Source organism: Cylas formicarius, unplaced genomic scaffold (genome assembly GCF_029955315.1).
Source record: "Cylas formicarius isolate icCylForm1 unplaced genomic scaffold, icCylForm1.1 PGA_scaffold_12__32_contigs__length_19106922, whole genome shotgun sequence".
In the NCBI taxonomy this organism is placed as follows: Eukaryota; Metazoa; Arthropoda; class Insecta; order Coleoptera; family Brentidae; genus Cylas; species Cylas formicarius.
In genome coordinates, this window is record NW_026844225.1 from 5,138,998 (window position 1) to 5,160,184 (window position 21,187).

Genomic DNA, 21,187 nt, shown 5'->3' on the forward strand with positions numbered 1-21,187 from the left:
AAAAGGTAAAAGCAGGAGAATAGGAAAAGTTGAACAAAAATGAACAAGTATTGCTTAGCTCTAAATGCATGGTAGGCAGCACCGAGGCCAGACCAGTCCAGACAGTTAATTAGTGCAGCAATATTGTAAGAATTTGACCTTTTAAATACTTCCTTTCTGTACTGGGTACAGTCAGCAAACCCCTATTACGCAAATTAAGCCCATAGAGGTTTCACCCAAAGAAATTTTATTAAACAGATAGCGAAGTGACTTATTTTTAATCACGTCATCTGCAACTTGAATCTATTATGCCAACCAGCAGTTTGGAAAAAATTTGAAATTCTTTGGCGTCTTTGAATTCTATTAATCAACCTCAAGCATGAGTAGTCTTTTATCGGCTGCGTCAAGGCTGTAAACACTAGAACAGTGGTTCAGACGAGACAACACCATAAAATCGCAAAGCAGCTTCTTGGTCTCTTGTGATAAGTAGTATGGACAAGAATAAATTTGTTATAAACTACCATAAGCTGTTTTAAGTTTTTCAGTTACAGAAAAAAATTGTAGAATCCAAGAATAAAGCCAGGCTTTTCCTGGGATCATAAAATTGGAGGGGAGTATCAATAATCGTTAACAAAAGCTTTTTGTATTTTCAACTTGAACATAGTTTCCGAAAATTACAGCAGCTGATTTAGTAGGATTAATTTTAGTAGATGATCCGTAGCAATATTTATTCAATCAGAATTTATAAGATCATTAGTTAGTCGAATGTCACTGTCATTGAAAGCTTTGGGTAGGACTGAGAAGTATAAATAGTAAAAAAGAGAAAGCAAGATGCTGCTCTGCGTCACTCCTGAAGAAGCGATTTAAAACATTTTGATAATGTTTTTTTATGAATTTGATCTGGATATATACGAAATGCAACCGTGAGTCACCTTGTATCTGAATGAGCGACATTTTGCAAATGCGTATTTTTTTATTTGCATATTTATTTAGCCTCAGCGTATGAACCACTTAAAGTTATTTTTTATTCTGATTTAAAATAACTTCTTTTGATTATATTAATGACAAATGGCATTCTGGTTTTACTGGTTTACTTCCTTAGTATTAGACCTTAAAAAAGCACTTATTATTTGTGTTTCATTTTATGCTATAAGGTTTCGTTTAATATTTTCATACCAATTATAGTTAGTTCTAACAATATGGCATGACGGGCTATATTGCTGAAAAATTAAATTGCTTTCCAGTGGTGGTTCATTTATGAACTGCATATTTCCTTTTTCTATTATCTCCCACGCATCAAATTTTGATTCAACACTAAAAATAACCGAATTTCGCTGTTCCTGTGACCATCGCTCTCATTAATTTTTGAAGCTACTGTGATATTATTTACAAATCTTTTGGATTCATCCTGCGTCAGTTGCTAGCACGAAGAATCCAAAAGATTTGTAAATAGTATTCTCTTGCTTTGGAGTTGCGGTAGCTGAAACCATTTTTTTCACAAACTGATGCAAACTGTACACATCAACTTGTCAAAATTAATAGTTTGCACTTTGGCAAAAACTATGCGACGTATCAAATTAACGTTTTCATAGTTGAACTTGTTAGGAAACTAATATCTATTCTTATCTAAAACCCCTAAATAGCATCAAATTTTGACAACTCATTTGAATCTAATTTTTGTTTTGTTTCAGGTGACCTTTTGGACATATTTACGCTGATGATATCCGCCATCAATTTCGTCCTGTACTGCATCATGTCCCAAAAGTTTCGACAGGTTTTCCGGTCCATGTTCTGCGGCTGCTGCAAAGACGAAGAGGAAGAGCCGTGCATTGCGCTACAAGCTGCACTTTTGTAAATCTGAAGTAAATTTTCTCTATAAATTATTTATATTTTACATATTTCTATACATGCATAAAGGTTCTGTGATGTTGTCCAAGTATGTGACTTAAGTAAAAGAATAGTGACCTGAAAGAGCTGCATAATTATAATGAGAGAAAAGAGTGCTATTTAATTTTGTATAAATTAGTAGTGATGTTTGGAGGTATTTCTAAAATACCGAAAAAGTTATATTATACCTTAAAACTTAAATTTTCAAAATTTTTTGGGTTAATTTTGAAATATAGTTAGTAGTATTACTTAGTTTCAAAAATTCGCAGCGCAATTTTTTAGTGATATCCAATTCTTTTATCCAATTTAGTATACGATTTCTAGACTGGTTAGCCGCTAGATTTAAAAAGGATTGAAAGAAAGAATTGTTCTCTTTCAGCTAATTATTAGAAAAGCCATCATAAGGAACTAATGCATCAGTTAAAATTATTTTCAAATATACAGGGTGTCGAGTTAACGACGAACTTTAAAAAAATGATTGCCGATTGAATTTGTAGAACTCGATAACCCACTGAAGGTATATTTATATTGCCTGATTTTTTATTTGATTTTCTATTCTATTTATTGGATAATATTTTTTTAAGGATTTGTTGTATTTGTTTTGAGTATTGTTTACTGTTGCAACGTTTATCAAGTGCAGAGACGAAACCCACCATAATAAAATTATTGTTGAAATGGATGATAATTAACAAATGACAAAATAGCTACACGAATTCGGTTAATGTACACTGACGAAGTAATGTATTTAGTCAACTTTCAAGTTTTTGAAACTACGTCGATCTTCATAACTCATATATTTCAGGATACATTTTCTGCTGCGTCTGCAGCTTTCCCAACTTCATAACGAAATAATAAATTTAACAATGTAATTATTATATCTAAGTAAGGAATTTTTTTGGTTAATTATTTTATTGGAAAATACCAGTAGGCTATAACACAAATACGACAGAGCTTACAAAATTTATATGATTAGATGGAAAATCAGATGGGAAATTAGGCAACGTAAACTTACTTTTGCTCGTCATTTAATTTAGTTTTGTGCGTCTGTGTCCCATACAAAAAATATTACTTTGATGCGCCGCCAATTTTAGAATTTAGCTAGTAAAAAAAAGTTTAAAATGCTAAAAACAATTAACAATTGGCCTACCTTGTATGTATCCTTTTACTTTTTCTTTAAAAAGACCTCGAAACTGCTTCCTGTAATCCCCGATGCGTATCTAAAGTTATTATGATTTTTATTTTTTTTCATTTTTTTTTCAAAATGTGTAATTTGTTGCCTTAATACTTCAATTGTGGTTGAAAATAGCTCAGGATTCAAATATTGATGAGTGCCGTGATTAGGCAGTTGTTAGTCGGTTTCATTACTTCGAAGTAATAAAACTTGCAGGCTGTGTCGATTAGAGGAAAAGAAATTAATAAATATTTTTTAATAATTTTATTTTTATATCTGAGAGACAAATATGTATTTTTAAAATATATTATTTTCGTCCCTTCTTGAGAATATTTCAAGGCTTCAGCCCATGTCGCTCAGCCGTGTACCATACCATGCTCGTTGTTTGTTCTTCTGTAAGTAATTGGTAAGGTATTCTTGAAAAATAAAAAATGGAATCAATATAAGCTGATCAATAAAAGGTTGAAATAATTTAAACATCTTCTAAAATAAATGTAACAGATTGACGCAGTTTGAAGAACGTTTCAATTTCTCTCGTAGATTTATATCATTCCTACTCTAGGGATAAACCGTAGAGACAATTGTGTATTATTGTTATTGTTGTAGTCGTTGCTTCTAATTAGTCTATTATTAGCGATAAAGTAAAGTTTTTGCAATACTAGGCTCATGAAACAAAAGAAGCCGTTTTCAAAATAATCTGGCTTTGTTTTTGAGATGCAAGTTGAAACAGAAAATCTGTTTCCCTTTATATTTTATATACCCTGTGTCATAAAAGGATGATGAAAGAGCCATCTTATAGATCTTTTTCAATATAATCCAGTGACTACTCAAATTAATGGAGTCCCCCGTACTTTTTTTGGGATATTTATTCGCTTTTCAAAAATGAATAATTATTTAAGTCTACATTATTTAAATAAACATGTATTATAACATTTTTTGAAAATGTACTTCCTATCCTAATTTTATTCTACTTAGCAATCTTCGTATTATTATTATTATGTGAAAAAATACGATTTGTCTTGCTTCAACAGTAAATTATTCATTCCAACACTGTAGCAATGTTCCTCAAAATACCTATTATAAATTGATTAATGGCCCCAATACCAAAAAAAATATCAAAAATCTTGGAAGCAATGCACTGAAAGGCTATATCAGAGCAATTAAATTCATTGATGTGAACAATAAGAAAAGGTAGTTACTAAATACGTATAAACTTTTTTAAAACTTCTGGATTCCTCCTGCGTCGGTTTTTGTTGAGTCGAACTAGCTAACGTTTCGCAAATCATCCTGTTGGCTTTTTCAGAGCTAAGCTCTGAATAAGCCAACAGGATGATTGGCGAAACGTTAGTTAGTTCGACTCAACAGAAACCGACGCAGGAGGAATCCAAAAGTTTTTAATTTTAAAAAGTATTACAGTAGCCTGTGCAAGTTTCTTTGAAAAGATATAAACTGTTTAAATTTCTTTGTCAAAGTGAACAATTGAACATATTTTTGATTTCCCAAAAATACGTAAATGCCCAAAGAACAATTCGTAAATCATACTGGTCTTAAATTCAAGCAGTTTTTTTACATGCCAAGAACAGTTGATAGCAACCAATTAACGTACTGCCACAATCCTCAAGACAGGCAAAGACCACATTGTTTTAGGTTGCTCGGTCCTTGTAGAAAAGAATACTTCGAGCGTCATAACGCAGTTGCAGCCCACTTGCACGGGAACATTTTTAAAATATATTAATAACAAAAACATTAATAGATGTGGCAATCCAATCGTGCTACAACATCACTCAAAAAGAAGCAGAGAAACGGCTGATACTTCCCAAATTGATATTGAAAGAACATGGGGTATGAGAACCAAAATCACCTTATTAGTGATAGGATCAACAGGATGCGAAGCAATAAAAGACGTTCTAGAAATGAACCACCCACTGAGCTTGCACAAAACCGTCTTGCTAAAACAGCTCACATGAATGAAATTAACAATTTTAAAAAGTCTAATCCAGGTGTATTGAGTGATCTCGGTAAATTATAAAGTAGACCATAAAATGAAGCAAACTTAAGTGAAGATCCACAATAATAATAATAATAATAATAATAATAATAATAATAATAATAATAATACAGGAATGAACATAAAACAAATAATTTTTTTTATGTTAATACAATTTAAAAGTGCATAAATAGTGTTAGATTTAAATTAACATAACTGAAGCTAGTGTCCTAAAGGTTATACCTTTTTTTTTAAAAATCGTTATATCTCAATGCTACCTAAATAAGTCTACTAGATTCCTATTGCTCTCAAAAACAAAGGCAGCCATTATTGTTTTGAAAATTACGACTATTGATATTCTATTTTGTAGACACTATAGATAATATATATATACAGGATGTTTCAAAAAATATGCTATAATGGTTGTAGATTCGTCATAAAAAAAAGAAAAAAAATGTTCATATATGTTGCAAATTCTTAGATATGGTAGTAAATAATTGTAATCTGTTTAATTACCCCTGCATTATCCTAAATCAGTTTGCCATATTTAAACAATATGATGCAAAAAATATTAAATATATTTTAAAAAATGCGTTTTTAGTCGTTAACTTTTTCTCCCTCTTTTTTGAATGGCGCATCTTTCTTGGCACATTCTGTATAGATTTTCGATATGTCCGTTAATATCTGTGTCACGAGTATAGTCGAAAGTTTAAGAATTAAATTCTCAAACTTAATCTATTATACATCGTCATTGTTGTTAACTTCACTGTCGAATTGTTACCCACTACCTTTGCTCGTGTTGATATATGCCATGTGTATTCAAAAACGTTTGCTAAAATAATGATAGTAACAACAAATAGAAGCATATTATGTCTCAATGTTTTATTCTTATGACATTCAATGTTTATAGGTGTTTATAGTAAGCTCGCTCAATGGAGCCCCTTAACATTTAAAAGTTTTAGTCAATAATTAGACTCACCTGTTCGAATCCATTTTGTAAATATATAAAAATATAAAGAACCGAGTAACAAGCACTAGAAGTAGTAAAGGTTATTCGGCAAAATATTTTTTTAATAACCCCTTATCTATTGAATAATGTTATTTACAATGCATCATTACTTCACCAATCGCCCCAACACTGATTTTCATATATTTAAATCTAAAAGAGGATACCCAGCAGCTCGTTCTAATGAAGTAACCAAATTAGAACTTTTTATGATATGATTATTCTTTCTAAAAAAAAATTAATTACAAATAAATTGTATGGGTTAATGCGACAATGTGTTTCCTGTTTCTTCGGTGAACTGCTATATAAATTAATAATGATTTACATCCTATGTTTTACAATTTACCTTTTATGGCTATCGTTATAAATGTTAAAAGTTAGTTAATAAAACATTTTAAAGCTAACAAAATGCAGGGTGTTTCAAAATAAAAGCGAAAAACCTAAGGGCCATTAAGGCATTTAAAATTAAATGTTTTTTATCATAAAAAAAATAGATGGAACAATAGCCCTATCATTTTCATTAACAAAATTTTTTAAAAAATCTATATATATTTTATTTAAAGGAGTTTTTGTCTATTTGCAATTTTTTCATAAAATTTGAATTTACCAAAAAAAATAACAGTAAATTAAGCTGATCCACATTTATCTTCTAAAAAATTACGTTCATTCATGCCTACACTATGAATAAATAAAAACATTCTTCAAAAACTATTTATTTACTCAATGAATAAATAAAAACAACATAAGCAAGACACCTAAAGCGAAACAAAAATGCAAGTTTTATGCATGCATTTATGCATTTTTTATTTAATTAGTCGTATTTTGCATTCAAAGTAGATGAGAAATGTAAAATAAAGTATTAGTGAAAGGCAGCATCCCACTAGATTTTTTATCTAATTTTTTTTATGTAGTGATTTAGATTTTATTCTTTTATTACGAAACAGTAAGCATTATGAAAAAATTGTAGGAGACGTCAATGGTTCTAAATAAAACGTAAAAAAATGGAGATTTTTATGTGATTGCATAAGTTTTTCCCAAAAATTCAGTTGAGAATGATAGGGGTGGTCATTCAATCTCTCTCTCATTTTAAAATAACAAAGAAATACGCAAAAGGTGTGTTCTTATGATAGTTACACTATTACAATATTTTACTGTTCGTTTTTAAGATAAAAATTAAATGCCCTTGGTTTATGGTAAGGCGAAGCAAAATCCGCAAGAGGCATGTTAATTTATTAGAACCAAGTGTATTGTTTGTTGATAAAAATACGTCTTATCAATTTTACTAGCAAATACCAAAACAACGTAGGAGTTAAAAAACTCCAAATTTGAATGGATTATTCAAACCATTTCCAGCTTAAAACGTTGACGCATGTCTTTCGAAACACTCTGCATAGATACACCTTAGAAATTAAAAATGTTGCAGTTCATCCCAAACTTCAATTTCAACCAATAATACTTGTAATGTTCAACATGGCTGTTTATAAAGTTGATAGTTGTCAGTGTTCAAAAAAAATACCACCCAGCGTAGATTCTCCATGTGTGAAAATGTGGTTTTACCGTATTGATGGCATTTAATCTAACCTAAATATACGTCACTATCTGTGTCACTAGTGTAGTGGAATGGTTAAGCGTTAAAATTCTGAAATTAAAGGATAACATAATACACGTAATCAATGTTGTTAAGCTCACTGTCGAATTGTTATGAAATACTAATGTACGTGTTTATGTTTGCCATGTGTATTCAAAAACGTTTACTAAGGTAAATGATAATAGCAGCTAATGGAATTCTGTCTCAATGTTTTATTCCTGAACGTATATCTTATCAAATTTAATGTTTATACGTATGCACATTCGCATTTGTGTCCATGCCATAGAATCGCTCATTTTAGACACTTAACTTTAAAAGTTCTAGTAAATAATTAGGAATCACATGTTTCAATCCATTTTAAAAATGTCGGCCACTTTAAATAAATATATAGTCGTTATGTGTTAAATGTTCAACCTTTCAATCGTTATTACATTTGTGGAAATATTGTTCTTTCTCCTAATAACTAACAGGGTAAATTGTAAGAACATTATATTAAAAATATATACACGAATAAACGTTGCCCATGTACTGAGCCCACAAACGGCTAGTTTAGACAGTGTTTTTTAATTTACTCACCTAGCACTCAGAAACAGGGAACAGAAGTCCTAAGCTTTAATAGGCAATTTTTTTTTATAACTCCTCATCTATTGGATAATGTTACACACTGATTATTTCCCAAACATTTAAAATTGACCAATGTTTCAACAATAGCTACTAATGATTTTCGTATTTCTATTGGTGGTAGGTAATTAGAACGCAGCTGCTCGTTCTGACAATGGCCTCAAAAAACCTATTTATTTCTTCATTCTGGTTTTTTGAGTGACGTGCGATATAAATGAAAAGTGTTTTACATATTATGTTTAAAAATTTATTATACATTTTAAAGCTACATACAGGGTGTTTCAAAGAAAGGCGAAAATGTTTAGAAGTGATTTCTTGTTTAAAATAAAGGGTGGTGTGATATAACACTAGAAAAATGGCGAAAAAATAATGTTTTGATTTTTTATCATAAAAATAATTGTTTTCTGCTGCTTAAACCAGCCTCATTTAAATGTCTTCTGATTGTTTGAGACGATATTGTATGATGGCGAACAGTTGTAAGTTCACTTTTTAAGAAAACTTTTTTTTTCATGTCAATGTATAAGTTTTTCCATGAATTTAGTTAACAAGATTTCTGAGGCAATTATAGCAAACCGGTTGTCTACAACTACCCAAATTTAATTTTATAAAATGTAAAATCCAATTTGAAGAAGCTATTTTAAACAGTGTTGAAAATAACAGTAGTTCAAGTGCAAACATTGTTGTAAATAAATTGTGAAATATTTGAGAGCTTTCTTTGTTAAGGACTCTATATAAGCAAAAATTGAAATCATACCACTTTACAAGTTTCGAGGAGTTGTCGCTTAGGGATTTGGCCTATCGTTTTCAAGCAAATTAGAACATGAGAAATTTTACAGGGATAATACTACTCACAAATCAAGCCTCATTTATCTAGAGGTCGAATGTGGTTTTAGCCACATTTTACAACTGATGATTCAGCTTTTCATGGTGATTTATTGAATCTCCCTCAACCTCGTTCATCAGATTTAAATCCATTGAAATTTTGTTTCTGGGCGCATTTGAAAAAAAAAAATGTTTTTAAAAGGCCACTTTCAATTCAAAGAGTTAGAGAAGAAAATTCTTGCGTAGTGTCTGGAAACTGATATATGTTGTATTATGTGTATATTGGCAATATATCAAAACAAATCAGGAGTAAAGAAAGTTGAACTTTTAATGGATAATTCAAATTAAATAACAATACTATAGTTCACAAAAAATAGACCTGTATTATTATAAATGAGGTTCCCATATTTAAACAAAAAGATTTAACATATTGTTTTTTTGAAATTTACATCTGTTTTTTTTATGGCGCCTAAAGCGACTGCGCATGCCTTTCGAAACTCTCTGTATATAATTTCTTTTCTTTGGTAATAACACCTTTGAAACAAAAAATGTTAAGGGGCGTTCATAAAGTTGATAGTTTTCTGTGTTTCAAAAAGAAAAATAGCGCGAACTGTAGGTTTCTTCATGTCCGTAAATATCATACTCTTCTGTGGTTTTACCGTATTGATGGCATCTTATATAATCTATATATCCGTTAATATCTGTGTCGCGAGTGTAGCCGAAAGGTTGAGTTAAATTCTCAAATTAAAGGATAACCTAATACACATCGTCATTGTTGTTAACTTCACTGTCGAATTGTTACAAACTACCCATGTACATGTTTATGTTTGCCATGTGTATTCAAAAACGTTTGCTAAAGTAATGATAGTAACAACTAATGGAAGCGAATTCTGTCTCAATGTTTTATTCTTGAATGTATATCTTATGAAATTAAATGTTTATACGTGTCTTTAATTATGCTTGCTCGTTTTAGCCACATATAACGTTTAAAAGTCGTAGCAAATAATAAAATTAGGAATCACATATGTTTCGAAAATTTCAGCCGGTTTAAATAAACATATAACAGGTATTTGTTAAATGTTTAAACTTTCAATAGTTATTACAGGTAATATTATTTCTCCTAATAACTAACAGGGTAAATTGTAACAACATATGTTAAATGTTCAAGCATAAAAATAAACCATGCCGATGTATTGTATATACACGGCTAGTTTAAACGGTGTTTTAATCACTCACCTAGAACTGAACCTTACTAAGCCCTGAAGTATTGGATAATAGAGTCTTTTTAAAACAATTATTTTCCCTTTTTTTTCACCTACTGATTTTCACAATGCTCATTTTCCGCATTAATGTTCTAAAGGCGAAGACCAATCAGAACTAGGCGGTTAATTATGATCAATTAGTTATTTTCTCCACATATTTTTATTGGAGAACTTGTGATTTTGATGATTTAATTTGCCTAATGAATTTAACGAAAATTCTATTTATATTTACATAAAATTAATGTGACAACTGATACAGTATACAGTTACTAAAGGTAACAAAATGCTATACATACAGAGTATTTCAAAACAAATGCAAAACAACTTAGTGGTTATGTAGACGTTAGGATAAAAGCATAAGCATAACACTACTGATGATATCCAAAAAATAGAGCAAGAGCAATCTAAAGTTGAGAATATCTCTAAGTTACAAACAAAATCTGTTGGGAAAAGCTTCATTTCATCACCTGGGACAGTAGCCCCATTTTGATGGTATAATATTGATCAATGCTATTAGTAAATCTCCTCATTTGAAATCAATAAAAGCTTTAAAGAAACTAGAAATCAATGAAATCAAACAGTCTGTTAAAAATGAAATGTGTTTTATTACGAATTTTTTTTTGTCTCCTTCAATTTTTTTATAAAATAAAATAAAATGAAATGTAAATCATTGCATGTCGAAAAATACATATTTCAGAAAAATTAATTAGTCGAGTGCCTTTAAACAGTTGAATTTTGTACTAACATTTATTAATAAATTTTGAAAGTAATTTATTAATTAACATTTCTGAAACCAATTCATCAGCAAACTATGGATAAAACAGCTTCTTTAATAAAACGATTTTATTTAGAAAATTTAAGTTAAATAGAAACACAACAAATAAGCAAGGCACCTAAGGCAAAACAAGGTCTGCAATTACGTTACGCTGGAGTATAAAGATAACAGACAAGCTCATTATTAAATTAAAACGCTTACCTCTGTCACAGAAATCATGATATATTTATTTATTTCATTTTCTACTAAGTCGTTACCAAGATATTTAGAAAAATACGTATTCCAATATAAGGGTTAGAGATCTATATGAAATAAAATTCAACAATATTTGTTTCAACGTCTATTTCTCTGAGCTTTATCAAGGAATTAGTCTGGAATCCCTTCTTGCCATTACTAGACAACTATAACAAAACGGCGTAATGTCAGGGAAGGAGAAGAGAAAGCAGAACTCGAACAAAGAATAACAAAAACGTATTTTTTCTGTGATTATTTTTAGTTCAAAAATCTATCGAATATCAGATTGGAAACACGAAAATCCTAATTAGTGATTACTAACTAACTACGAAAATATCCTGCAGGTTGGTTGTCAACGGCTTGAATACATCCTAGAAAGGCGCTTAGTAAAATAAAAAAATAAAGATTATTTAGGGAAAATATCAAAAATCAACAACTAACAATCGCCCAGAAGAATCATATTAAAATTTTGTAATTTTCTGCTAAGGGGTTAAAAAGTATCTTAATAAATACGTATTCCATTTGAAGGTCTATAACGTCTATTATTGAATATACTATAGATGGGTTAGGGGCCGTTATTAATGTATATTTCTTAAACAGTCAATTGCGATGGTACAAAGCAAATTGACTCGTGCCATAAATCAGACCTTTTGGAGATGCCCCTTCTTCTGCCTCAATAAACTGAACGGCAGCTATTGCCGATTTTACAATTCAATGATGCCTCTGGAGGATGCTAAACTAGTTTGGAATGGCGGAGTTGTTTTCATATTAGCACTGTTGCCAGGTTTGGCTTCTTAAATGTTTAGTCCTTAAGATTGGCTTGTTGTTATCTAGAAGCCTTTTGTAAAATATGCAAAAGTGCAATTAGACCCACAAAGCCGATTTAATTCGACATACTAAGTCAAAACTCCCTTTGAAGGAGTGTTCAATAATAAATGTACCACCCGAACAACAAATAATAAAGCACATCAGTGTAATTTTAGGAAGCAAAAACTAGGGAACTTATGACAGCTACTATCGATGACATCTGGCGCCCAATTAGGGGAAATAATTTAAAAATAACTTCAAAAAATACTTCAATTCGACAGCATGGTACAAAATGCACAGTCTTAATTAAAAATGTTATCGGTCCTTATTGAAAGATGTCTCACAAGAAGTTGGTAACTTGTGTAACATAAAAACTGATTTTTTAGGCCTCAATAATTATTGGATGTGACCGCTGATACTAGATTTAATAAAGGAGAAAAATTAGGCCTAGCAAGAATTAAAATGATTCCCTAATAATGAAAATGTCATCAAAAAAATTTAAGTCAGATAATAAATAACAAAATCGTTTCAGAAAAATCAATACCTTAAAATACCTTAAAAACAAATGGGAGAAGGCTGGATCAAATATTAAAAACTTGAGGAACATGATTAATTCGTTTATTAAAAATAGGCCTGCAATAAGTTGGCGGCAATGACTTACGAAATACACATTTGAAAATATCGGTAGTGGTCCATTATTGGCCGGGTCAACCACTACTTATCACAGTTATAAGACCTTTTAAATAGTATTAGGTTGACTATTCAATTTAGTAAAACAAAATATTTTGCTTATATACTCGCTTGTTGCACTACACGCTGTCTAATTAAATTAGTTACCATTTTTCCCTGTGCGTTTAATTTGAAACACCTCTGTTGGGCTTTCTTTTATAATGATAGAATAGAATAGAATAGAATTTATTGGCCATTCAGATACGTCACAAAAACAACAAATGGTACGTCAAAGGTTAACAATACAAAAGAATTTATATATATAATATAAAAGGTTGTACAAATTTTGAGAACTAACACACTAACGCAGTGGTCTATTCAAGTGTAGTATGTTTGATCAACTCCAAGTATTCATTAATATCATAGAAAGGATTATCAGTAAAAAAACTTTTCATTCTCTTTTTAAATTGTCTGTATGGTAGATTTTTTATATTATTTGGGAGAACATTATACAGTTTAACATTAATCTTATTGTTTTGTGAGGACGTCAGTCTGGAGTGAGGTGGGGTGATCATGTCAACATACCTAGTATTATACTCATGTCTATTGCCAAGTGTCCCATGGACATCCGCGTTTTCGTGAATATACAGGATAGATCGGTATATATAAGTAGAAGGCAGCGTCATAACCTGGAAGTCAGAGAAAATGGGCTTGCAGTGGGCAATCGGGTTGGCACCGCAGAGCACCCGCACAGCCTTCTTTTGCAAACGAAAAGCTCTTTCCGTATATCCAACCCCACCCCAAAGCACAATGCCATAAGACAGCACACTATGAAAAAGCCCAAAATAGGCTATCCTAAGGGCCGCCGGGGTTAGACAATGGCTGAGATGTCTCAGTAAGAACAGTCGCCGAGACAACGTTGCACAGACCTCATGAATCTGGCCTGACCATGACAGAGTCCTGTCAATTACGAATCCCAAGAGGGTTATATTATTTTGATACAGATAGTCGACTTTACTGCAGGAGAAGGTAAGTTCTTGAGTTTTTTGTTTATTGAGGACTAAGTTATTTGCAGAAAACCATTGCTGGAGAACATTTGTTGCTACGCTGACATCTTCACTAAGCATTCGTTGATGCTTAGCTGTTAACAGAATGGCAGTGTCGTCAGCAAACAAGGTGACATTCGCATCTGGCACGGACAATGGCAGATCATTTATATAAATGATGAAGAGCAACGGCCCAAGAACCGAGCCCTGTGGGACACCGCAGCTCACTGGAAGAGCATCATCACTCGACACTCCACCAAACTCAACATACTGAAACCTGTTACTAAGATACGATTTTATTAACTTTAGAGGGATACCTCTGACGCCATAAAATTTTAATTTGTTTAAGAGCACATCGTGATCGACGCAGTCAAACGCTTTCGTAAGGTCGTACAGAAGTGCCTTTGATACGTCGCCAGCATCGAAACCCCGCACCACACTGTTCACAAAGTGCCTAAGTGCATGGGTCGTGGATTTCCCCTCACGAAAGCCAAACTGCGATTCACACAGAAGTTTATTTTCCTCAAAAAACAGTGACAGGCGGGCCTTCAGGGCTTTCTCAATGACTTTACCGAATATAGGGGTAATTGCAATGGGCCTAAAGTTATTTGGTGTATGTTGATCGTCTTTTTTGTGAATGGGAATTATTTTCGAAAGTTTTAGATCCGAAGGAAATACGCCACTCGAAAACACTGCGTTCGTTATGGCTGCCAGGGGACCCACGATGTACTCAATGGTGTGTTTCAATATTTTTGAATTTAAGCCGAAGCAATCGGTAGAACTTGAGTTGTTTAGACCTATAATAATGCCATACATCTCACTCTCAGAGACCGGGCTTAAGAAGAAAGATTTACACGTAGAGGGTGTTTTCGTAAGGTACACATATGGGTCACTGGATTTCCCAATGGATGATACTAGGTCATTTACTACATTGGAGAAGTAAGAGTTAAATTCGTTGGGTGTGATTGAGTTGGGTATAGCCTTTGAGGCTCGGTTAGTTTCATGGTTAATCAAGGTCCAACAACTTTTGCTCATGTTGCTGGCTCTAGTTATAAAATTGGCATATGCCTTGGATTTTGTTTCTTTGATCATTCTTTTGTAGTTAGCATTAGCCAGTCTATACTCAGCCCAACTGTCGCGTGGGGAAAATATTCGACACTTGAGTAGTTATTCTAACGCGGGACTGTGACGATTCAAGGTCACCGATGGCATTTTCCATCAGCAGTGTACCAAAGCCAGTTCTTCGTAAGGGGGGTCATGTAAAAGAAGTAAAGGTCACGCCGAAGAAGTGGAAACTGTCACCATTAGGGTGTAGACAGGTGTACGGGGACCCCTGGGGGTGGGTAAGGTAATTACACCTGTGTCGAGGTGTGACGTCATAGTGCCTTTTTGGCGCCTCCCCTTGGGGAAAAAGTGGTGTCACTTAGTTATTCTAACGCGGGACTGTGACGATTCAAGGTCACCGATGGCATTTTCCATCAGCAGTGTACCAAAGCCAGTTCTTCGTAAGGGGGGTCATGTAAAAGAAGTAAAGGTCACGCCGAAGAAGTGGAAACTGTCACCATTAGGGTGTAGACAGGTGTACGGGGACCCCTGGGGGTGGGTAAGGTAATTACACCTGTGTCGAGGTGTGACGTCATAGTGCCTTTTTGGCGCCTCCCCTTGGGGAAAAAGTGGTGTCACTGATTAAAAAACATTTTATGACGTCATAGTCGCTAGTGCCTTTTTGGCAATTGCACCCCGGTAAAAAAAGGGGTTCGTAGAAAAAATAAATTTCGTAGTGCCTTTTCGACACTACGGGGGGTGTGGGGGTGCGGGGGTGAGAAATTTTTGAGAGCCGAAAAAAGCGACCGCCGCCGCCGCCGCCGCCGATGTCTCGCGCGGGCGGGATTCGAACCGCGAACCTTCGGAGATAAACGCCGCCGCCGCCGACGCGCGCGCTGTTCCCCTAGCGTAACTGGGCCGGCACGTTATCGCGTCGTCGTCGTGTATGCGCGCTGGTCGATATAATTAAATAAGTGTGCACCGATAAAATTGATGATTTATTTAAGACATTTACATTGATAAGTTTGAATAGAAAACAAATTAATATCTAAAAAGGTTGTCGAGGTGAATGCAATTAAATAAATGTGCACCGATAAAATTGATGATTTATTTAAAACATTTACATTTATAAGTTGGAATAGAAAACAAAATAATATCTAAAAAGGTTGTCGAGGTGAATACAATTAAATAAATGTGCACCGATAAAATTGATGATTTATTGAAAACATTTACAAAGTATTGACATCCGATATAAATTTGCTAAACACCACAACGTATTTCTTCTTCTTCTTCTTCTATAGGGTATGTTCTAAATCCTTGTTTTTTTGGTCGCTGGTGGTGACGACGACGACGACGACGACGACGACGATGATGGAATAACTTCGTCGCAATATAAACTTATATTGTTCGAACGATTTGTTGATTGCGAACAATATTTTATATTACATATTGGATGATTTTTAATGGATTCTTCACAAAAGCAAAAAGATTTGTTACAGCTATTACAGTACTTGGTACCGTTATAGTAGTAGACTTTGGAGTTTTCCGAAACATCTTGTTTCACTTTTTTTTCGGTTGTTGTTGTTACGTAACGATCACTATTCATGGCTGCTGCTGCTTCGTACTTGACTAAACACTTTAACGCAAATTTTCAGTGACTCGACGTTAGAATGCTGTGAAAAAAAATTGTATTAAATTATGACTATAGAAAACAAATAGGTTCTTACCTTTTAATAATGTCTTATTTAAAATTGTTGAGTTTTGCTGCTTATGAAATTGAATTAATTAAAACAAAAATGATAAAACAAGTGAGTTTTTGCTGCTTATGAAATTGTATTAATTAAAACAAGTGAATATTTTTTTAACATAAAATTTAATTTGTTTTATATCCCCAAGGCAATGTATCAGTTAATATATAATTAACCACTCTCTTATCATCGAACGGTGTTAAAACAATTTTCCTTTGGTTTACCGTAAAAACTTCATGGTTTTTACTACGAAACAGATGTTCGTTGGTATACATTTGAGTTTTATCAAACAGACAATTATAATAGTCTTCAAAAGTGATTGTTTTTAATGACGAACCGGTAATACCTTTGGCTTTTTTAATAGTTTCGCCTTCTTTTTTGTTAGAAGATTTTTCTCGTTCTACATTTGAATAATATAATTTGATCGCGTACATTTTAGATTTTAATCCGATAAATTCGTGCATAATTCTACCGTTGTTTTCGTCTTTCATCAATCCCAAAACTTTTTTATTAGCCAAAGGAATATTATAAATGTTATCGGGAGGATAATCAGAAGTGTCAAATTTATGAATATCTTCTCGAATACATTTATAAATATCGTCAACGTAAAAATTATATATTAACGAATCTGTATCTGAATACAAGAGTTTTACATCCTTGCCGAATTTTGGTATAATATAATGATAATGAAAATCGTATAAAAATGTTTTTGAAATTTCTAAAATACTAAAACCAGCGTAAATGGGTTTATTAAATTTAATATTCAATGTCTTCATTTCAATGATAACCATGTCATTGTCGAAAATTGTTAAGCTATGAAAATTTGGTTTTGAAATATAACTCTTTGCACCGTATCGTCCCGACCAACTTGTTACCAGTTTAACGTCTTTATATTTCCGAACGTTTTCCATAGTCTTGCCGAAAACGGCATTATTCATTAATTTAAAAAAAATTTTTTCGAATTCGTTTTTGCTTTGCTGCCTCAAGTGTGTGTTTAGGTCAATGTAGGTTTTCAACCACGGAGATTGGTTAAATTGTAATATTTTATGAATTTTTGTAACACGTAAACCTAACTGAAGAGCCTGTTTGAGATTTTTATAATGTATTACGTAGTTTTTTTTATCAAACAATGTTGTCAATAATTTCGGCTGTTTTGTTTGACCCGTTGGTGGAATCAAACGTTCCGGACATAGAGGTAGATCTTTGTGGATATCGTGAAGTATTGTAGGATATTCTATATCTACTTCAAGAAGATACCCAACGTCAGAATCGTCCGACGTGTTTATGATAGAATAAAATGCGTTATTATCGATCCATTGGAACCCACCCGTCGGTAGTGGTAGTCTCATTGCCGTTCCATATAGGTTATTTACATCGAAATACATTAAATATGATGAAGGAATGTCTGGATTATAATCGTTTTCCATGTATTTATTGTTAGCCTTACCGTATCGGTTACTGCATTGTGAAATTCCACCGCGTATTCCTTTTTCGATCATCATTAATTGATCGATGTCCGTAATTAATTCTAGTTGAACATTTGAAATGAGAAGACATGCATCGTATGCCAGACCCGGTGCCGTGTAATATTTCAAACATTCCAAGCCATACGTTTTTTGACATACATTTCTGAAATTTTCGAAAACGTCCGTCAATAATAGTACGTCTGTTTTCAAATACAATTCCATATATTCGCGTAAATTTTGAATTTTGAATGTTGTCCAAATATTTTTGGCATGCTCGTAATCTTTTATCGTAATACCGGATTTTCTAAGTTTACTATAGAAATTTTCAATCGGGGGCAATTCGACGTCGTTCAATTTTTCCCAATCATCTAGATATTCATACGGAAAGACTCCCTTTTTCTGTAACAACTGAAATTCTTCGAGATTTTCGCAAAAGCTTCTAGTAATGTTTTTTTCGCTAGGGTCTAAATAACAACTTAACTTATCCAAACTACTAGCCATAAATCTGAACGAATCTAAAAATCGAAAATTAACGCTCGTGTTTTCGATATATTTTGTAAACGATATATATTTTTCTTTGTTACGAGGTAGTAATATTACCGAACCGGGAATTTCAGTTGCCAAGTTTTTAATAAAAAAGTGTAGATCGTATCCTAAGTTATGAAATACCACGGGTATCATATGATCGTCCTTGTAATTAAGATTGCAAGAAGAATGAGCAACTCCTCGATATTTTCCCGTGAAATGACAATGATCTTTTACTCTTAAATCATTTTCGGTAAATGGTTTTGAACAAATGTGACATGTGGTTGATGTATAAAATGATTCTTTTTCATGTTCAGTCAAAGGTGTCATTGAAACAGCATTGTTAAATATAGGATTTAATTGTAGGGCCAGTTCTTGTAATTGTCGACAAAACCAGCTCATACAATCTTTACCCGTATACAAGTTAAATTTGGAAAGATTATTATCGTAACTGCACAACAGATAATAAGAAATACTACAAGGAATATGTTTTTGATATTTTTTAATGTTTCCCGTCGCAGCGGAATCTTCGTATTTTTGTAAAATACACTCGATATCCGCGTAAATAACAAACGGTACTTTTTCTTTATTTTTAAAATGCGAAAATGTTACGTGTTTCTCTTGTTCAGTTGGGAGCGTAATTTTGGTTTTATTTAATTTTCTGCAACTAAATATGTGTTTATTTAAAGTTTGTTGTGAATAAAAATGATTTAAGCACCTATCGCAATAAAATCTGCTATGAGTCGAATCTCCGCTTTGTTTCGATAATAACCGTGATAAACTTCTAATTAATGCGAAATGAAAAACTGTCTCAAAATTGTTAATGTGATTAGAGAGATTATTGTTGTCGACGTCGTCGTCGTCGTCGTCGTCGTCGTAATCATTGGTTATATCGGTGGGAAGCATCAATAAATTAACCGTTCTTAAATAAGAGAATTGACTTAAACACGCCGGTACAATTTCCCGCTTTTCTAATGAGAAAACGTTTATGGAAATATTATTCATTTCTTCAAACTTTTTTATGTCTTTTAATTTGATTGGAAATTCAATGCCATCGTATTTTAAAACTTCACTGAAATGAGGATATGAATAGGTAATACGCGGATTTTGATTTGTACGACAAGGATGTAGCGCGGCAACGATAGACCAAAGAAAACAATATTCATCGTTATTTTGAATATTAAGAACAGCTTTTTTATTAATAATAAATTTTGGCATCGATACATAAGTTGAAAGACCGATATTTATCGGTGTATAATTATTAATGTTAACTTTTAATTGTAGAATCCGGTGAAGAGCCCAACCAGAATCCCTCTCTTGAAAATCCTCTAATTTTGTTAATATATTATTTTTAATATAATTACTATAAAATTCTTTCAAATCGGTATTATGATCGATGACGCGATTTTTGGTGGAAAAATGTTTTACATCGGTTTCGCCCGTTTGTGGTTTTACAAAATCTGCAAGAAATATTACGTTAACTTTAATTAGGGACTCCCGAAGGGCTTTTTTTATTTGACAAGAGAATGATCTAAACGCCTTGCTAAAAAATATTATAGGATCTTTAATATCTAAATTAACTATTGCTCCCGTTTTAATACGATTTTTAAAGCAAGACTCGTTATCAACCCAAATTAATTTTGCATTATTTTTTTTAACTGTTTTATGATGTTTGAATTGTTCTTTGAAATTTTTTAAAAGACTTAAATTTGATTCTATTTTTGCCACCGCTTTTCTGTCTGTCGACGATGACGATACACTTTTTAAATATTTTTTCAAAATTAAATTGTTTCTGTTCAGAAATTTTATCCACTTGCAATATTCATGTTTTGTTTTAATTAACTCACCAACTTCTTTAATTTTCAGCAGCGTTTTTTCACTCAACTCACTGATTTCAGACATTTTTACTTATACGCAGCAGACTTTTTTGTCTATTCTAATAGACGCGTATGTGATAAATAATATCACTTTGTAGAATTTTACCGCTTTTATCGGATAGCGGGGTTAGGGTCAAAACTATTATGTTTTGCGCAATTGATAAATATAACGTAATCGCTTTTAATATTATGAATGCACTGTGTTATTATCGTGCTGACGAAGTGGAAATTTTAGGATAGATAATAATTAAAAAAAATAAATGCATATAAATATATCGAACTCTACGACAAGGAATCATTGTACACAACGACTATGGACACTCCGTCAACATTAATTTTTGAGTCAACGGATCCCGCCAGACTTTCCAACAAGATGCTGGCGGTATTTTTAAAAAAATTATTCAGGTAAGTCTGTCACCTTCATTGTTTTGTTTTCCATAATTTACTAAAAATCTATCAAATTATCATAGGTATGGGAGGAAAGAAGTGAAGATTGTAAACAAGAGAGTTCACTTGTATTTGAAATATTCACCGAAGAATGAAACGGTTCAGGGAAAATTAAAAAATCTTCCCGTCCGATACCTGAGAGTGGCGGCCGATGACGAGGAAGAATTACAATTGTTATTGAAGGGGATGCGTGAATTCTCGGACGTCAATTTTTATGCGGCTGCTA

The 21,187-nt window shown here is 32.5% G+C and overlaps 2 protein-coding genes across 4 annotated transcripts in view; one reads left to right on the plus strand and one right to left on the minus strand.

Annotated features, from left to right (window-relative positions):
- The window catches only part of LOC132708719 (G-protein coupled receptor dmsr-1-like), a 283,401-nt gene extending 279,132 nt beyond the window's left edge, over positions 1-4,269 (plus strand). For 2 of the 3 annotated variants that reach the window (XM_060681248.1, XM_060681249.1), the window contains one exon: positions 1,671-4,269. In XM_060681248.1, the coding sequence (XP_060537231.1) occupies positions 1,671-1,834 (164 nt within the window). In that variant the 3' untranslated portion in view covers positions 1,835-4,269. The remainder of the gene's footprint in view (positions 1-1,670) is intronic. The other variant, XM_060681250.1, reaches the window with a different exon arrangement.
- A 12,008-nt stretch (positions 4,270-16,277) lies between these two features.
- On the minus strand, positions 16,278-18,652 carry LOC132708790 (uncharacterized). Its single transcript, XM_060681368.1, has 2 exons — positions 16,626-18,652; positions 16,278-16,571 (listed from the first exon to the last, which is right to left on the minus strand). The coding sequence occupies exon 1, from the start codon at positions 18,611-18,613 to the stop codon at positions 16,772-16,774; it is 1,842 nt and encodes a 613-aa protein (XP_060537351.1). The 5' UTR covers positions 18,614-18,652; the 3' UTR covers positions 16,278-16,571; positions 16,626-16,771.
- Positions 18,653-21,187: the final 2,535 nt, after the last annotated feature.